The 20,821-nt window shown below is 39.3% G+C and overlaps 1 protein-coding gene across 1 annotated transcript in view; it reads right to left on the reverse strand.

The window, feature by feature from the left end:
- Nucleotides 1-980: 980 nt before the first annotated feature.
- Nucleotides 981-20,821, reverse strand: part of LOC110165499 (diacylglycerol kinase theta) — a 40,817-nt gene continuing 20,976 nt past the window's right edge. Inside the window, 13 exon segments of the mRNA XM_055160428.1 lie at nt 981-5,408; nt 5,498-5,650; nt 6,648-6,759; nt 7,156-7,302; nt 7,773-7,873; nt 8,123-8,301; nt 11,493-11,641; nt 13,025-13,176; nt 15,817-15,932; nt 16,604-16,642; nt 17,609-17,759; nt 20,258-20,319; nt 20,612-20,666. Of these exon segments, the coding sequence (XP_055016403.1) occupies nt 5,316-5,408; nt 5,498-5,650; nt 6,648-6,759; nt 7,156-7,302; nt 7,773-7,873; nt 8,123-8,301; nt 11,493-11,641; nt 13,025-13,176; nt 15,817-15,932; nt 16,604-16,642; nt 17,609-17,759; nt 20,258-20,319; nt 20,612-20,666 (1,509 nt within the window). The 3' untranslated portion in view covers nt 981-5,315.

Raw genomic sequence — 20,821 nt, forward strand, 5'->3', positions numbered from 1 at the left:
GGAAGAAGGACAATAACGTCTTTCCCCTTGATAAAATTCACCAAACATTCTCTTTGTTGCGACTTTAAATCCTTGATCTCTGGAATCGTCGCCAACACAGAATATTTGGCTCCTCTCTGATTGGCTGATGCCCGAACTTGCATTTCTGGGGTTCTTGCAAATCGTCTAGTGTATTTCGATTCCTGACCTAGTCGCTGTAGAGAAATGAAATTGAGCGGAGGCACAAGGTGGCGCCAGCCTGGCCACCAGAAAAGTTACACAATGCACCGTTAAGACCCATTATAACTCAATGGGGCAGCAGGGAAAATGTGCATTATCCAACATTACGATTAATCTCTTTTATGGCAATTCTTAATACATCATCTCTATCTATATATATTTTTAATAATGTAGGTTTTAGTTGGGAAAATCAGGGGCTACACTTAAATTAAAGGTCCTATATTACACAAAATTGACTCTTGTGCGATTTGAGTCATCTTATGTTATAATGTTGTTAGTTCTTAAAAACAAACCTAGAGTTGTGTTTTGTTTCATTCACACATGTTTGAGTAACGCTTTATTATTAGTCTGTCTTAGAGCTGAACAATTTTAAGAAAACATTGAATTGCGATTTTTCTGGCAGATATTGCGATTTCGATTTCATCCACGACTTTTTTTAAATCAAGTTTCAGTGCACATGAACATTTGCAAATATCATGCAAACTTACATCATACCAGAGTCCTGCACTGATGATTTGACGCTGGACCATAAAGCTCAATCGTCTGCCTCACGTTGCAGAGTCTGCATCGACATGAATCCCCTCGACCGACATGCGCCTCGGAAATTTTCTAACTATGCGTCCAAACGACAGCAGTGGGAAGCGACGCAAACAATAAGGGCTGTGATTGGTCCTCTCTACATCAGTTCTACATACATTTCCATTACTCCATTCCCTGTACTCTGCTTTCTTTTCTTTTAATATACTTTGAGTTATAATGTGTTTCATGCGCACATTTGTTTACATTTTACAGAAACAAAACTTAAAACCACATGGCTCATTTGCATAAACTATAAGCGCTGAAAAAAAACAGCTCGCTCCTTGTGACTGATGCGTTCAGCTTCTGTCAGACTCAGGTTATGTTTACACTAAAACAAATCAACCAATCACCGTATCGGAAACAATTTGCGTACAAGCACGTCGTTTCTGTGTTCGCAAGTCTTCCCTATCCACACAACTTTGAGCATATTTGTTTACGTTTTACAGAGACAAACTTAAAACCACATGGCTAATTTGCATAAACTTTAAGCGCTCAAAAAACAGCTCGCGATTGTGCGCTGATGTGGTTCAGCTTCTGAACTCTAAAGGACACGACTCAGTGGAATATGAGTTTTCTCTCTGTGACAGAGGATGTGCTGATGATGGTGAGTCTGTTCTGTACTTCTATCATGTTGGAGATGGTTCATGTTAAACTGTACATGAACGCCAGGTTTAAATCCTTTTCTCCTCGTTTTGTGGTCGTGAATTACTTCGCAGTGCACAGACCTCGACGCAGATCCATAAATCCATAAATCGGGGTTTAGGAGCACTGCAAAAAAAAACATGGCTTTGACGCTCCCAAAATCGTGTTGTCTGAGATCGTTCAGCGTTAGTCTGTCTACATCTCCAAAACTCGAAATGCTCTGTGACGCAGTAGTTTTCAAGTTAACAGCTCTTTTTACCTTTAGTTCATTGGCAATTCCAGGGCTGAAATTATCCATGCGAAGGTGTATGGAGTTTAAAAACACAATGGAGCCCCTCCTGTATTACCACATGACATCTTCTTTCAATTTGAGAGAAGAACTCAGCTTAAATATGCAGGATTTGTGCGTTAAACATGTGTGAATGAAACAAAACACAACTCCAGGTCGGTTTGTGACAAGGAAACGACATTAAAACAAATCAGAAAATAGCGTAATATCGGCCCTTTAACTTGTAAACAGTAAAACAGCGACTAAAAAACAGCACTAAAAGGCGTCTAAACCAGGATTAAACCGGAACTAAACCTGGACTTAAAGACACTTCTTCGAATGGCAGCATCCTTCGATCGTAGAAACGTTTCAGGTAAGACGTCGTAGTTCCTCCAGTTACATTTCGCGTTGTGCAAAACGGTCGTGTAATTACTAAAACAGCAGTACGGTATTACCCACAGACAGAAGCCGATACGAAAAATAGCTGCACCTTTTTTTTTTTTTTACAATAGTTACGGTAACAGACTCTACTGCTACAGGTGGCAAACAGCACTGGGAATACTTCTATGAGTTAGACTTGGAGACGTAGTGTTCAAGTTAAGACATTAGAATAGAAATAAAGCTGCAATGCGTGACTTTTTGGTCGGGGGTCCGTTATGTGCTTGTTTCTATGGATACGTCATTGCTTTGCCTGGAATGTTCCGCGGTATGACGTTAAACAGTTCTAATTTATATTTATTCAGTTACAAATCCAGAGAAAAACAGGCATTCTGACTGCGAGCGGGGTTGCCTCTCCGCAGATCTGACCCGTAACTTGGTCTAGTTTGGTCTCCGTGGAGCTAGAAACGTTTAATTCCAGACAAAGCAATTACGTCTCCGTGGAGAAAAGCGTTTGACGGAAAAGATCCACCACAAAAGTTACGCAATGCTGCTTTTTAAAACATCACAATTAAGCAAGAAAAAAAAAAAAATAAAAACTAAATAAATGAGGTGGTGCTGGAGTGTGTCATAGGTTGTGTTCACGTGAAACCACAACAGCGAGGAATCTCTGTTGATACTTGAGAGAGTCAGAAAGAGCTGGTTTATCCAAATCTCACGGTACGATACTGTCACGATATGCATTTCACGGTACGATATTTATTACGATATTTCGAAGAGGCTTATATAATTGTAGAAGGAACACTTTTTTGCTTTTAAAATGTCTTGACAAGATTTTGTTGTGAATTATTTCCATCTTAATCCCAAGAATTCAAGTAAAAAACATATCTCTTCATGTTGTTTACACTGAAATGCATCATGGGATATGTAGTTTCCGATGTTTATAAGCTGTTGGTACTATAAAACCATGCATTTAAGCAAGGAACTTGTGATTCGATATGTTGTGACAGCCCACGATATTATTGTGAGACTTTTGACGATACGATATCACAATATTTCGGTTATTGTTACATCCCTAGTGGTTTAGTTAGAACTATAACAGGTAGAAATGATTTGTGCTCATAAACAAGGGCTGAGTATCATTAAGAAATTGCCGATATGATACATACCTCAATACAGTGTACTTTCAATGCGATATATTTCAAATCAATTCGATACGGTTCAATACAAAATAAAGGTTAAATTGTGGCTGTGTTTGTTAGGTCTTTGTTAAACCACTTTTAATCAGTGAAAATGTCAAGTCTGTCCGTCCTCTGATCAAGCAACAAAACTGTAGCGCTGTAACAAAATAATTTACTAAAATATACCAAAAATTACTCTTGGTGATATATCGATACAGCAGCCCATGATATCGATACTGTGTCATGACATTAAACGATACACTATATCGATATTTTTTTAATATATTTTTTTAGCCCATCTCTATCTTAAACAAGTCTTTAGCGTTAGGCAACAGTTTTTCAGTTAGTCACTTTCACTTTTTGTAGTAAATCAGACTCCTCGTCTTGATTCCTGAAAATGAGCTGTTTAAATTCATTTTGTGTTTTGTTTTCTTGAATTTTCAGATGATCTTATAACTTTTCCGACAGTGTTCGCTAACGTGTGCATTGTAACTGAATATCAATACAGCTGTTAAGTGTGTTGTAATTTCCGGGTCCCTCCGCTAATTTTAGCCACATCTCACATTAAAAAAGTAATAAGCATGTAAAAATAATAATAATAAATAGTAATAATAATAAAAAAAATCTGATAATAATAATAATAATAAAAGTAATAAGCACAGTTCTACGATTTTAACTGTAACAGAAAGTGTGCGAGGGAGGTTGAGGTAAGAAGCTAGGCTAGGCTAGGCTAGGCTAAGATAGCGTTAGTATTGACCAGTTAGTGAGACATTTACACTTGTTATGATTGATTTTCACTACATTATTTACATATTTTGGTTAAAAACACGCTGTTGAAAGGTAAATGTCTCTTGTTTAATAAAAGAACAAAATTAAAGCACGAAAACGCGGTGAAGTTTCTGGATGGACCCGGAAATGACCTCCTCACTTAACAGCTCGACAGTTTGAACTGGAGCTAGCAAAATTTAATATTTATACATGTAAATTAATTAATAATAAACCCTACTTTCTCATTTTCCTTTCTGAAATCCAGTATTATAAGAAAACCATCCACTTGTTGTTAAAACTCTGGAAATTCTTAAGTAATTTAATCTATACTTTTTCTCTTTTTTTTTGTAAACATGAATTTTCCTTATGTGTGACCTCCTTCACTGGCGTTATCTCTATTTCCCCTTGTCTTATGTATTTTATTGTATTTGTATAATTTGTATTTATCTTTGTAATAATAAAAAATAATAATAAATAATAAATAAAAAAGATAGGTCAGAATTTTCAGGTGAAATTTTCTGTGTAACTGCTTAAATTGCAGATTTGTTGCCTCGGTTTTCGGTTCATATCTCTGTAATTACTGGGCCTATCCACACGAAACAAAAAACGGCGCAAGGTTCAAAGTCTTCGCTGTTTGTATAAATAAATAAAAGGAGCTTCAGAAAGAGAAGGATCAACATTTGTGGATCAGAAGTTTGGAGATTTCTTCCAAAAACAGTGAATCTCCTGCCCTCCAGCTGAAAATATTCTTCAACGTGAACACAACCTATGTATGGATTTCAGAATGATGAAAAATAAGGACTGTTACCATAGCGATTAACATGTTTTTGAGTGGTAAAAGTCTTCAGAATGTAACAGAAAGCTGAAACCCAAACGATTATGACCAAATGACGACTGAATCGAGGTTTAACGAGGACTAAACCAGGATAGATCGGACTAGAACTTGGAAAACTGGGTTAAACTAGAGCAACAGCAGGTCTAAACCGAGACTGACAAAACTAGGTTCAAACCAGATCTAAACCAGGACTCAACCAGAAGCTCTACCAAGACTAGACTAAACTAAACTAGGTCTAAACCAGCTCGGACTATACGGAGTTAACGCACTAATGTTAATAAACCAGGACCACACTGAAACCAAACCAGGACTAATCCAGAAACTATTTCAGACAATACTATGACGAAACCAGGACTAAACCAGGTCTAAACCCAGTTCCCGCTTGAGCCTTCGTGAGAAACAGCAGTATTTCTGTGGCAGTGTAAACTCGCTCTGTCCAAAAGTCTCAGTGTGCGGCGTCTTTGTGGGAGGACGGGCTGTCTTTCCCGCCGGACGCGTGCTTCTTCTGCTTCTGCTTGGACTTCCGCAACATCCGAACCTGGAGAATATTTTTAAAAAGTCAAAGTTAAAAAGACCAAACAAACACACGTAAAGGTGAAGCGTTTCTAAATGTCCCCCGCGTCTCACCTTGGGTCCTGCTGCAGAGATGATGATGTGTCCCGGAGGCTGGACCCAGGGCTCTCCGTCCACCTGCACAGGGACTTCTTTACTCACCGTCAGCCGGATGTAGTTCCCCTGAGCGATGCGGATCCCACACCTCAGACCGCTCTGCACCTGGCCCTGCAGGAGAGGTTAAACACAGGGACTTCAAGAGGACTGGAACAGCATCAGACCAGGACTAAATCTGGACTAGACGAGAACTAAAACAGGACTAAAGCAGGACTAAAACAGGACTTAAACAGGACTAAAACAGGACTCAAAAAGGACTAAAGCAAGACTAAAACAGGACTAAAACGGGACTAAAGCAAGACTAAAACAGGACTAAAATGGGACTAAAACAGGACTTAAACAGGACTAAAACAGGACTCAAAACAGGACTAAAGCAAGACTAAAATGGGACTAAAGCAAGACTAAAACAGGACTTAAACAGGACTAAAACAGGACTCAAAAAGGACTAAAGCAAGACTAAAATGGACTAAAGCAAGACTAAAACAGGACTTAAACAGGACTAAAACAGGACTCAAAAAGGACTAAAGCAAGACTAAAACAGGACTAAAATGGGACTAAAACAGGACTTAAACAGGACTAAAACAGGACTAAAACAGGACTAAAATGCAAGACTAAAATGGACTAAAGCAAGACTAAAACAGGACTAAAAGTAGGACTAAACAGGACTAAAGCAGGACTAAAACAGGACTAAACCAAGACTAAAGCCAGGACTAAACCAGGACTAAAACAGGCCTAAAGTAGGACTAAAACAGGATGAGAACAGAAATAGAACAGGACTAGAACTAAAGCTAAAATACGCCAGGCTAAACAAAAATTAACTAAGACCAAACCAGAACTTTGCATAGACTGAACCAGTGGCTCCATTCAAAGTGTGTTTTTTTTATAAAAACCCAAGTTAATTTTTGAGATGTACAGATAATTTTTAATCTGATGTGCCAATGTGATGAAAATTAAGCATAAACAAAACCACTGAACTGGTCTTAAAGGGGATTGAATCAGGACTAGACCACCAAACATGTAGTAGTAGTAGTAGTAGTAGTAGCAGCAGTAGTAGTAGTAGTAATAGTAACAGCAGTAGTAATAGTACTAGTAATAATAGTAGTAGTACCATATGGACCACTCCAGTGACGCCCACCACCTCCAGCAGTCCGTCGTCGATGCTCGGTTTCCTGAAGCGACCGTCCGTCTCAGACCCCCACAGGTCGGCCCCGGAGCCCCAACTGTGACACAGATCAAGATATTAAAGGCCAGGACTAGACCAGGACTACAACAACTATTAGCAAGTACTAGTACTAGTCAGAACTAAACTAGGTCTAAACAAGAACTAAAAAATGTGTGAATCAAAGCATAGCTGTGTACAAAACTAAACATTTCTTAACTGGGGGCTAAAAGGGAACAACAGGACTAAACCAGAACTAAATCAGGATTAAAGATGTACAAACCAGGACTAAGAAGAACTAAAACCTGGACTACAATCAGGACTAAAGTAGTATGTCACCTAGATTTCAACAGAAGTAAACCAGGACTAAACCTGGACTACAACAGAACTAATCCAGGACTAAAGCAGTAATACACCAGGATTTCCACAGACCTAAACCAGGTCTAGACCGTGGTACCTGGGTATGTTGAGGAAGATGAGTCCCTCGATGTTGGGCAGTGGGACCGTCTCAAAGTCCACCTGGAGCTGGAGCTCTTTGTGCAAACTTCTGCTGTAGCTGATCTTCTGTAGGCCCACTTTCACATACACGCCCTTATTGTGAAATCTGAGGAGACACAAGGCTTTTACTGTGAAAATCTGGAGTAATGCAGTTCCGTTTTCACATATATGTGCTTATTTAGGGATGGACCAGTTCAGCTTTTTCAGCTGTGATACCAATATCGATACTTTGTATGGATCATATTGCAAGTGGTTGGTTGCTCTTGTGGCTGCCTGTATCACACACTGAGCAGTTTTTGAAACTTTTTGTTTTTGGAGCTCAGGATTTAACATCATATCATGAGATTTTAACCAACCAATAAGTGCAGCATGTGCAGTTCAAATGGCACAAGTAAGAGACTGTGGGATTGTGTGAAATTAACTTTTGTTTTAGAAAAAAATCTCTAAATGTGGTGGTGAAATTCAGAATAATCTTGGTTATTTACTTGGTGATTTTAGAGAGTAGAGGGGTTTAGGAGTAGCCTATAGCAAGTCTAAACCCAGACCAGACGTCCAGCTCTAGTCCAGGTGTGGTACCTGCTGGTGAACTTGTCCGGATCATCTTCACGGGCCAAATGAAAATCCAAACTGAGCTCAGCGTCAATCCCAAGACCAAAGTAGTTATTCATCTGCACGATCTGGAACAGAAACATAAACTAGGTCTAAAACAGGTCTAAACCAGGACTACACCAGGAGTAGACTAGCACTAAAACCAATGTAAACCAGGATTAAACCAATAAATCTACTTAAGGAATAAAACAGCTCTAAACCAGTTTGAAATCCACTCTATCTGAGATCTACCCCAGTTCTAAAAATGGTCCAAACCAGGTTCAAACCCAGTCTAAACCCAGTCTAAACCTGGTCCAAACCCGGTCTAGACTCCAGACCTTGGGGGGTTCCAGGTAGCCGTTGTCAGTCCCAGTCTGGCTCAGGTCCTGTGCGTCCAGCAGGATGGTCCAGCGGTCCATGAGCACCTCGTCCGCCTCCTCCACAGACTGCAGCACAGAGAGGGGGGGCTCGGCGCTGTAACCCGCCCCCCAGCGAAGCACTCGAGACAGATCATTACCTACAGAGAGGAAGAGGGACACAGGGTTACACATCACCTACACACACAGACCAAGTTACAGGTCAGATCTGTGGAGAGGCGACCCCGCTCACAGTCAAAATGTCTGTTTTTCTTGGTATTTTTGAGCTATAAAACCACCTGTAATTGAATAAATTTAAAGTAGAGCTGTTTAAAGTCACACTGTGGAACATTCCAGAGGTCCTATATTAGGCAGAATTGACTCTTGTGAGCGTTAAGTCATGTTATAATGTTATTACCTCATCAAAAACAAACGTGGAGTTGTGTTTTGTTTGAGTAACTCTTTATTATTTGTCTGTCTACATCTTCAAAGCTCAAAATGCTCCACCTTGTTCCACCTTGTGATGTCATAGTTGTAGCTGTAGTTTTCAAGTCAACAGCTCCTTTTATCTTTTCTTCAGAAATCTGCAATCGCAGGGTTGAAATGATCCAAATGATTCTAGTGAAGGTGTGTGGAGTTTAAAAACAACTGAATTTTGGTCGCGATTTCGATTTGTGTGTCAAACGATCTCCAAACTCATATACTCTCATATAATCGAGTTGAAACAAGCTTAACAAAGTTTATTTTGGGATATTTTTATATAAGTAAGTATATTTATTTCATGTTTTAAATATAGAGATTGTAGAACAGCTGGATATATACAGTTTATTTTGGATACATTTATGTTTTTCTATGCCTTATTTCATGTTCAGAGTATATTTTCATTCATTTTGTTTTATACATCACAAAACTGCTCTAACGTACATAGTTGTAGCCAATGTTTATTTTCAATTTGATAGTTTTGAGTAAATTATCAATAACAAAGTGGGTTTTATGAAAGAGAAACGCTAAATAAATGCATTGTGTAACTAAAAAATAATTGTTTGACTAACCGTGATTTCAATATTGACCAAAATAATCGTGATAATGATTTTTTTCCATAATCGAGCAGCCCTGTGTTAGTGCACTTCCTGTATCACCACATGACATCACAAGGTGGAACAGAGTGTTTTCTATTTGAGAGAAGAACTCTTAAGCCTAAATCAGCCGGCATGTGTTTGTGTGTTAATTAAACATGTGTGAATGAAACAAAACAAAACACAACTCCAGGTCTGTTTGTGATGAGGAAACGACATTATAATAATATGGACACTTTAAATTAACTTATGACATCAAATTCTAGAAAATGAAAGCAACTTATCTGTGGTGTTCAGTCCCACACCCCCGTCTAATCCAGTCCACTTTATTTATAGAGCACATTTCAAAAACAAAAACCGTTTCCAAGTGCTGCACAATACAGATAAAAACAACACAATGGAAATATAAATATAAACTCTATTTCTCTCCTCTCTCCTAGGAGATGTTATTGTTTGCCAACAAAGTTCCACAGTATGACATCAACTTTATCTCCATGAAAACCAGCAGGAGGCACAAGCAGGGAAAAACAGAATAAAAACAATAAACGACTGCTAGATAAATATGTTAAATGTCATATTCTGTAACATTTTTGAAGCAATAATATCTCAGTGTGAGTGGCAGACCCTACGATAAAAGTTACGCAGTGCACGTTTAATCAAAAAAGAGCAAAAATACGAATAAATAAAAAGGTAAAAAACACAAAAATAAACAAGAGCAATCAGAGATATCAACCTGGTCCCCATGAGGCATCGGTGGGGTCAGTTCATCACCACAGAAGCAGTTTATGAGGAGTCCAGCCCATATCACATGATCGTTATATCCACAATGCAACGTGTGTATCTGTACAGGCCCATGAACATTTGTGTGATATTGGTCACACATGAGAATGTCTGTGTTTACTAGTGTGTAACGAAAATGTAACTGTTCATGAGTTCTGTACATGCAGTGTTGTGAAGGTGACTTTTAAAATGTATTCCCTTACAGATTACAGATTACACACCTCAAAATGTAGTTTCTAATGTAATCCATTAAATTACTTAAAGTGAGAAACGTAATCTGAATACTTTGGATTACTTGATTTTGCTGCAAAGACTCTTCTTCACAATCTTCACATAAAATGTTTTATCTGCTAAAAGACATTAAAAAGCCCAGACTTTACTGAACCAAATTAAAAATATTATTGATAGAAGAGGAGGAGACTCGGTTCGCACGGCATGATTTAATCCTGTTAAATCCTGTTTGAGACATAGTTTAGACCTGGTTTTAGTCCTGGTTTAGTCCTGGTTTAGTCCTGGTTTTCCTGGTTTGGTGGTTTAGTCCTGGTTTAGTCCTGGTTTAGTCCTGGTTTAGTCCTGGTTTAGGTCCTGGTTTAGACCTGGGTTTAGACCTGGTTTAGTGTCCGGCAATGAGTGGAATTACCGAAGAAAAAAAAAAAAGAAAAAAAGGGATATACCCCAAAATGTGGAAACAGGCAAATACCACTGTGTAATCCATTTATTTCAACAAAGTAACTGTAATCCAATTACCACTCACTGAAACAATAACTGTAACTGAATACAGTTACTCATAATTTGTACTCTGATTACATAACTCTGGTACATGTAATCTGTTACTCCCCAACACAGTGTGTATATTTAGCTGTGTGACTGTAGATCAGTGTGTTGTGATCACCAGAAAAACAAGAAATGTAAATTATTTTCGATCCAATTAGAATTTTAACGTCCACACTGAAAGAGAAAGGAACTGTTATAATTAGTGATTATGCCGAAAACTATTAATATTTGACTAAACAAATGCATAGAATTATAAATAGATAATAATTTTTCTGAGATTTTCGATCCTTCGTGGAGTTATGACCAAAAACGCATATTTGACCTTGGTTACCTTGACCTTCAAGTGACCTTGACCGGTTTCAACCTGTAACATCCAGTGTGCCCCGGTTATGTGTGCGCCAACTTGTGTGATGATTGGGTGAATATTTTAGCCCGCAGACGGTCCAGAAATTGCTGAAATTGCAGATAACATTTTATAATGGCGTGACCTTTTAATTGACCCGTGTGACCTCGAATGACCTCGGATCGTCACCAAACATTTTTTGCGGCATCGAGCACGGGGGCTTGACCCACGTACCAAATTTGGTAACAATCAGTCCATAAATGGCAGAATTATCGCAGGTGGACACACACACACACACACACACAGGGTGAATACAAAACCTGGTCAAACCTTCAGGGACCAGGTACTAAACAAATAAAATAAAGGCGTGGGCTGGTACCTGTTCCCAGAGGCAGGATGGCGAGTGGAGGTTCTCTACAGACCATCTTGTGCCTGATGGTCTCCAGCACCGACAGGACCCAGCCCACGGAGCCGTCCCCCCCACACACGAGCACCCTGAAGCGGGGGACGGACCGGAACACGTGCAGCCTGCGGAGGGTCACAGAACTTAACATTCAAATGGACAGAACATGAATCTTTGTGGGTGTAACTCCTTTTAGACCTGTTCAAAACACTTTATAAACCACACCTCTGTTTCTGTATGAATGAATGAAATGAACAAGAATGAATAATAAAAAATGAATGCCTTGTAATAATGAATAAAGTCTTTATTATTATTATTATTATGCATCACGCTACAGAGTCAGGCTTTTGTTTGGGAAACAATTTAGTCTGTTGTGGTTAAACAATTAGTCACAGAAACTCTCAGAATGAAAAAAGCCTGGATTTTTACCTGTGACGTCACAATCCAGTAAGAATTTTAAACTGGATTAATGAGACAAATGTGAAAAAACACAACTCCAGGTATGTTTTTGATGAGGGAACAATGTTAGAACAAGGTTAAAAGCTCAAAAAGTCAAGATTTTTTTATTTGGTCTAATTTATGCATGTTTCATTCATGATGCTCTTTCTGTAAATGCTTGGTTTACCCTTATGACATCATTATGTGGTAATCCAGAAGTACTCCTCCACATTTTTGAAGTATATTCTTAGAAATGTCAGTGCTTAAAGGGATAGTACAAAATTTTGGACATAGTGCCTCATTTCCTCGTGAGTCAGCGTGTTGGAGACGTGTGGAGACACTTTTTTAAATATTCCATTCAGTCCTTTGTCAATGGCCATAGTTCTCCTGCCACTAAAAACAGTCTTACCCACTCCACAAAACACCTGAAGAAAATCTATTATTACACCAGACTGTCCATCTAAATGTCTGTGTCGACAGAATAATTTTAGAAATAAAACTAACCTTGCATTTGAAGGATTTATGTCTGAGCAGCAGCAGTGAGTTGTACTTCCTGATAGAAATTTTGGCAGCAGCGGACTGATATATGAGAAAATAGTCCCTTAACATGCGACGATTCATGCGATACAAGGTTAGTTTAATTTCAAACTAGGGATGGGCATTCGACTAAATTTTCTTAATCGATCATCGGGAGAATTAACAATCGATTATCGACTAATCATGCCCATCCCTATTTCAAACATTATGCTATCGGCACAGACATTTACATCGACAGTCTGGAGTAATAATAGATTTTCTTTGGGTGTTTTGTGGAGTGGGTAAGTCTAGCATCAGTGACCTCTGCAAATACAAGGACTGGATGGAATATTTAAAAGTGTCTCCACACGTCTCCAACACTCTGACTCACGAGGAAATGAGGCCCTATGTCCAAAATTCCAGCCTGTCCCTTTAAATGTCTTTCATTAAGATGCATCTACTATAACTTTCAGCGTTACTCTTACTCTGACACCTACTTCCTCTGAAAGTACACGTTTAGGTAGTAGTGTCTGCAGTACTCGTAGTACTCTCACCCCGGCAGTGGTCCTCCGTGGCTGATGTCAAACACTTGGTGAGGGTTCAGGATCTTTCTGAATCCGTGCAGAAGCTCTCGTCCTTTGAGTCCTCCACTTTTAGGATTCACAAACACGAGGAGCGGGTGCTCCTCTGGGCACAGCCTCTCCACCTGCACACACACGTAAATATTACTATGTCACATCAAAGTAGTAGTAGTAGTAGTAGTACTGCAGTTGTATTCCTGTGTTTGCAGTAGTATTTCTGTAGTATTCCTGTATTTGTAGTAGTATTTCTGTATCTCTAGTAGTACTGCATTAGTATTGCAGCATTTGTAGTAGTATACTAGTATTCCTGTATTTGTAGTAGTATTGTAGTAGTATTACAGTAGTATTCCTGTATTTGTAGTAGTATTGTAGTAGTATTCCTGTATTTATAGTAGTATTGCAGTAGTATTCCTGTATTTGTAGTAGTATTGCAGTAGTATTCCTGTATTTGTAGTAGTATTAGTTCCTGTATTGTAGTAGTATTGCAGTGTATTTGTAGTATTGCAGTAGTATTCCTGTATTTGTAGTAGTATTGTAGTAGTATTGCAGTAGTACTCCTGTATTTGTAGTAGTATTTCTGTATTTGTAGTAGTATTGCAGTAGTATTCCTGTATTTGTAGTAGTATTTCCTGTATTTGTAGTAGTATTGCAGTAGTATTCCTGTATTTCTAGTAGTATTTCTGTATTTGTAGTAGTATTGCAGTAGTATTCCTGTATTTCTAGTAGTATTTCTGTATTTGTAGCAGTATTGAAAAAAAAACATGGATTAAAATTCAATCAAACATCCAACATTATGAAACATTATTATGAAAAATCAAACATTTCTTTAAACTCTTTTTAAATAAATCATATTTACACACACATTCACTGACACTATGTTATGTAATATAAATAATACATGAAGTTATAAAGAAATAACTCTTATCGTACAATATGGGCGCCCAGTAACCAAAGGTGGGACCAAGTCGTTGTTTTACAAGTCTCAAGTCTTGAAGCTCAAGTCCAAGTGAAGTCCCAAGTCAAAAACAGGTAAGTCCAAGTCGAGTCTTGAGTCATTGGCTCATGAGTCCAAGTCGAGTCCAAGTCATCTGCTTTGAGCTTTACGTCATTTCAAGTCTAAACAAAAATACCAAATATAACTTAGATTTTAACAATTTATAAGACTTTTAAGCTAAATTGTACTTAAAAAATCATGGTCTATTTATATATATGAGTATATATTATATATTATATTTATGAGTATATGAGTTGTAGAAATGCTATTTTTTCTTTTGAAATGTCTTTACAAGATCTGAGTGCAAATCATCACAGTCAGAATGGAGAGAATTCAGATTTAAAAATGCAGTTGTTTTGTCGTGTGTCTGCACTGAAATGGAAGAATCATGTTCTCTGTAGTTCCCTCTGTTTTACTGCATTGTACTTTATATTACTGTAGTACTTCTGAGGATACCACATCACAGTACTTCAGTTCCAACCAAAGTAACAAACAGAGAAATGTGACATGTTCCAGTTTGTCCCCATAAAACTTAAGCGCCGCATTTATCAACTGTAAAGAGAAAAGTATTTCCTAAAAACATATATTTTTTAGGAGAAGCATCAAGTCTTCTCAAGTCACAGGATTTAAGTCCAAGTCCCAAATCTTAGTCTGTTTTATCAAGTGACTCAAGTCCGCACCTGTGCCGGTGTGTGTAGAAGCGCTGACAAAAACAATAATTCAGTTCAGACTCAGGGGAGATGCTGAGGTTTTGAATGTTTGAAGATTGCCTTTCTGCCGTTTAACAATAATTCATGACACGAGCTCCAGATCCCATTCAGAGACATGAAATATGGATAATATGACCCAGCGTGCACTGCCACACCTCACGAGAGCAGCTCCAGATCTGAAACTGCACGACACACTGCGATGGAAACGCTTTATTGGATTTACACGACTTAAAAGGACAATATTACACTGTTTAGATCAGAAAATAGAGCTTAAGGAAACTCTAATGGACACACTTTCAGTCTCCCACTTCAGACTGTTTCACTGCAGGGTGGTACTGCAGTAGTATTCCTGTATTTGAAGTAGTATTGCTGTAGTATTCCTGTATTTGTTGTAGTATTACAGCAGTATTGCAGTAGTATTCCTGTATTTGAAGCAGTATTGTAGTAGTATTCGTGCATCTGTAGTAGTATTACAGTAGTATCCCTGTATTTGTAGTACTATCGAAGTATTTGTAGTAGTATTTCTGTATTTGTAATAGTATTGGAGTAATCTTCCTGTATTTATAGTAGTATTGCAGTAGTATTCCTGTATTTGCAGTGGTATTGCAATAGTATTCCTGTATTTGTAGTAGTATTCCTGTATTTGTAGTAGTATTCCTGTATTTGCAGTAGTATTACAGTAGTATTCCTGTATTTGTAGAAGTATTACAGTAGTATTCCTGTATTTGTAGTACTATTGGAGTAATCTTCCTGTATTTGAAGCAGTATTGTTGTAGTATTTCCATATTTGTAGTGGTATTGCAGTAGTATTCCTGTATTTGTAGTAGTACTGCAGTAGTATTCCTGTATTTGTAGTAGTATTGCAGTAGTATCCCTGTATTTTTAGTAGTATTACAGTATTATCCCTGTATTTGTAGTAGTCTTTCTGTATTTGTAGTAGTATTGCAGTAATATTGCAGTATGTGTAGTAGTATTACATTAGTATTCTTGTATTTGTAGTGGTATTGCAGTAGTATTACAGTATTTGTAGTAGTATTACAGTAATATTCCTGTACTTGTACCTGTATTTGTGGACAGACGAGTGAAGTGAGCTGTTTGTTGGAGACGGTCGTGTCTTTGGCCAACATGAAAATCCTCTCTGCCTCCGAGAAACACGAGATCTGCAGAGACAGCCAACCTGGAAATACACACATACACAACATACATCAACCACAGGAGACAGGAGCAGACAGGAGCAGAGGAGCAGGAGAGGACAGGAGCAGGCAGCAGGAGGAGCAGGCAGGAGCAGGCAGGAGCAGACAGGAGCAGGCAGCAGGAGCAGAGCCAGGAGGAGAGACAGGAGCAGAGCAGGAGCAGAGCAGGAGCAGACAGGAGCAGACAGGAGCAGGCAGACAGAGAGAGCAGGGAGCAGAGAGCAGGAGGAGCAGACAGAGCAGACAGGAGAGCAGACAGGAGCAGAGCCAGAGGAGACAGGAGCAGACAGGAGCAGAGCAGGAGCAGACAGGAGCAGAGCCAGAGGAGACAGGAGCAGGCAGGAGCAGGCAGGAGCAGAGCAGGAGCAGAGCAGGAGCAGAGCAGCAGGAGCAGCAGAGCAGGAGCAGAGAGCAGGCAGAGCAGACAGAGGAGCAGGAGCAGGAGCAGGAGCAGGCAGGAGCAGAGCCAGAGCAGAGCAGGACAGGAGCAGACAGGAGCAGAGGAGCAGACAGAGCAGACAGGAGCAGGACAGGGAGCAGAGCAGCAGGAGCAGGAGCACAGGAGCAGAGCAGACAGAGCAGAGCAGACAGGAGCAGAGCCAGAGGAGACAGGAGCAGACAGGAGCAGGCAGGAGCAGACAGGAGCAGATCTCACCTTGAGCTCCATAGACTTGACTTATTGAGACCAAATTACCTAAAACAGAAATACAGAGTTAGTTAATTAGTACTGATCAATACTAAAACTTATATTGAAACTACACATTTTTTCACAGGTGTCAATACTAAAAAGTCACATTTACAGGACAGTAATGAACCTTTCCTGAAGTTTTAGAATGATCTTGAGCTGTATCAGAGCAAGTATAAGAGCACATAGACGAGTACACGTCCATAGACCAGTGAGGGATCACACAGATACAAGAAAAGAAAGAACTACGATTTAATGTTGTAAACCACATTCTGTTGTCTGAAGAAAGACTGTTTTTATCACCATTGTGGCATCAGAGTCTATTACTTAGTATTGAAAGCAAGTTTGAATTTTTAGTATCATGACAGCACTTGTTTTAAGTGTTGTTAAATCCTGTTTTAGACTTTGTTTAGACCTGGTTTCAACCTGTTTCAGTCCTGGTTTAGTCCTGGTTTAGTTCTGGTTCTGACAGACTGAACTCCTGGTCTAGACCAACTTTAGTCCCGGTTTAGTTCCGGTTCTAACAGACTGAATCCAGATTTAGTTCTGGTTCTAATAAAATGAACCCCTGCTTTAGACCAACTTTAGTCCTGATTTAGTTCTGGTTCTAACAGACTGAGTCCTGTTTTTGTTCTGGTTATGACAGACTGAACCCCTGGTCTAGACCAACTTTAGTCCTGGTTTAGTTCTGGTTCTAACAGACTGAGTCCTGTTTTTGTTCTGGTTATGACAGACTGAACCCCTGGTCTAGACCAACTTTAGTCCTGGTTTAGTCCTGGTTTTTACAGACTGAACACCTGGTCTAGACCAACTTTAGTCTTGGTTTAGCTCTAGTTCTAACAGCCTAAACCCCAGGCCTAGACCTATTTTAGTCCTGGTTTAGTTCTGGTTCTAACAGACTGAACCCCTGGTCTAGACCTGTTGCAGTCCAGTTTTAGTCCTGGTTTAGTTCTGGTTTCAGCAGTAAACCCTTACTCTTGACAGCGAGGTGTTCTTCGAGTACGCGGCTGTAGTCCTGCGTGTCCAGCAGGGGGGGCAGTCCTCCGATCAGCAGCTCCACGTTCACCTCTGACCTCCTGTTCTCCGCCACGTAGAACCGCGTCTGGTGCATCTGCCGCAAAGACACCTGGGAAATGGAGTTGGTAGAGTTAAAGACGGTGAAGCCTTCAACAAAACTCCAAAAACAATCATTCTACGCAGCTGCAAACCTACAGTATCTCCACGTTTTCAGATGAACGCATAAAAACTGTTAACCCTGTAGTTTAGATCTGTGCAAACATGTTCTGAAATGTGACTCTTGTGTTAGTTGGGCGTGTTTAAAATGTAAACATTGAACAGAATCCTAGTTTCCTCATCACAAACAGACGTGGAGTAGTGTTATTTCACTCACAGCTACAAATTTGTGGATCTTATTGACTGTGGTAAAGTCACAGTTACTTTCAGGGTGAAAAAAGCACATTATTTGTCAATTAGGCTCAGGTCGACTTTCAGTTTTCATTCAGTCAACTCGACTGAATGAAAACTGAAATTACCATATTTTTCGGACTATAGAGCGCACTTAAAATCCTTGAATTTTATGCATTAATTCTGGTTGTGCTTACTGACCTCGAACAGATTTTATGTGGTACACGGCGCTCAAAAATCTATCAAAATGTTTTAGTACAACTTCGGTAAACTACGAAGCCACACCGCTTGATGGATTGTCAGAGCATTACGGCGACCGTAGTCAGGAGCCTCGCTGAGTAAATTCAACAGAAGCATCAGCGCGCAAGAAGCGAGCAGTTTTTTCAACCGCTTATAGTTTATGCAAATGAGCCACGTGGTTTTAAGTTTTGTTTCTGTAAAACGTAAACAAATGTGCGCAAAGCTGCATTAAACACATTATTACTCAATGTATATTTGAGTCGTCCTCGTAGGAAATAATGAAACAAACTGAAATTAGAAACTCAGATTCATAATACACATTCACCAAGACAGAGAGGCAACGCTGGGCGAATTATGCCACGATCTGCCGATGGATCGTGGACGCCTGGGCTAAGGGATCAGTCTCAAGTGTCGTCCAATTGTTTCACTTAATGCATTTTATAATCCGGTGCACCTTATGTATTAATCCTGGTTGTGTTTTCTGACCTCAAACCGATTTTATGTGGTACACGGCGCTCAAAAATCTGTCAAAATGTTTTAGTACGGCTTTAGTAATCTACGAAGCCGCACAGCTTGATGGATTGTTAGAGCATTACGGTGACCGTAGTCAGGAGCCTCGCACAGTAAGTCCAACAGAAGCATCAGTGCACAAGAAGCGAGCTGTTTTTCCACCGCTTATAGTTTATGCAAATGAGCCACATGGTTTTAAGTTTTGTTTCTGTAAAATGTAAACAAATGTGCATAAAGCTGCATTAAACACATTATTACTCAATGTATATTTGAGTCCTTCTCGTAGGAAATAATGAAACAAACTGAAATTATAAACTCAGATTCATAATACACGTTCACCAAGACAGAGAGGCAACGCCGGGCGAATTATGCCACGATCTGCCGATGGATCGTGGATGCCTGGACTAAGGGATCAGTCTCAAGTGTCGTCCAATTGTTTCACTTAATGCGCCTTATAATCCAGTGCACCTTATGTATTAATCCTGGTTGTGTTTTCTGACTTCAAACTGATTTTATGTGGTACACGGCACTTAAAAATCTATTAAAATGTTTTAGTACGGCTTTAGTAATCTACGAAGCCACACCGCTTGATGGATTGTCGGAGCGTTACGGCCACCGTAGTCAGGAGTCTCGCTGAGTAAATCCAACAGAAGCATCAGCGCGCAAGAAGCGAGCCGATTTATTCAGAAATAGTTTATGCAAATGAGCCATGTGGTTTTATGTTTTGTTTCTGTAAAACGTAAACAAATGTGCACAAAGCTGCATTAAACACATTATTACTCAATGTATATTTGAGTCCTCCTCGTAGGCAATAAAAAAAAAAAACTTAAATGATCCACCCACATTCATAATACACATTCACCAAGACAGGGAGGCAAAGCTGAGCGAATTATGGATCATGGACACCTGGAATAAAGTATCAGTCTCAAGTGTCGTCTGTTTGCTTTGCTTAATGCGTCTTATAATCCGGTGCGCTTTATAGTTTGAAAAATACGGTAAACTTAACTTGCTGTGCCGAGTTAGGTGAAACACTGAGGAATGACTTGTAGCTCAGCTTTAGATTCACAGTCCACTTTAGTCAGATTTTTCAAAGCAATCGGTTTCTTAGATTTTTTTCAAGTGAGATCTACTTATTAGATTTTACAGTGAAGTTAACAGCTACCTTTTATCTTTTGTTTGGCACAGATGGGAATTTCCAGGGCTGAAATTATCCAAATGATTGCAGGGAAGTCTCAATCGAAATACATTTCTGAGTTTATGAGTTAAACATGTGTGAATGAAACAAAACACAATTCCAGGTGTGTCTGTGACGAGGAAACGATATTACAGATCAGAAAATAGCGTCACAGTTGAAGGGTCTGACTCACCAAGCGACGAGGGAACAGTCAGTGTAGTAATTATCAAGACAAGCCTTGTAGTTTGTTTGCGTGAAGCTAAAACTCATAGAACCATAGTTACTTTCGTAGTTACCTTTCTGATTTCTCTGACTTTGTCCAGGACTTTCTCTTTAGGCCCCAGAGTTTGCTTCATGACTGAAAAAGGACAGAGCACAGTTAGACAAATATAGAGTCTAGAACAACATAACACGTTTTGAAGAATGATACTGCGCAGTTTAGTCCTAGTTTAGTACTTTTTAATAAACTCTAATCTATTTATTTATCGATTTAATAAAGTGTCACTGTAAGACTTTATTTGTAATCGTGTTTTTATGTGTTTATGTGGGACCAGCCTCTCAAATCTGCAAAATAAATTTACCTACAAGTACGAATAAGGCAACCTAATCTAACCTAGTCCAGTTAGTCGTGGTTTAGTCCTGATTCAGACCTTGTTTGTGGTTCATGTAGACCTCCTGCAGACTGTAGCTGGACTGCTCGTCTCCCTGAAACAAACAAAACAATAAGACAATCTGGAACAGTTTATGTACATTTGCATTCACCCTGACCCCCCGTTTACACCAAAGTATAAAAGCAGCAGCACAGCACACAAGCAGCACACGCACAGTTATCACTTTCCATTTTAACCTGTCGAATAATT

Source organism: Boleophthalmus pectinirostris, unplaced genomic scaffold, assembly GCF_026225935.1.
Source record: "Boleophthalmus pectinirostris isolate CB_2022bp ecotype Guang Dong unplaced genomic scaffold, ASM2622593v1 HiC_scaffold_3, whole genome shotgun sequence".
Taxonomy (NCBI): domain Eukaryota; kingdom Metazoa; phylum Chordata; class Actinopteri; order Gobiiformes; family Gobiidae; genus Boleophthalmus; species Boleophthalmus pectinirostris.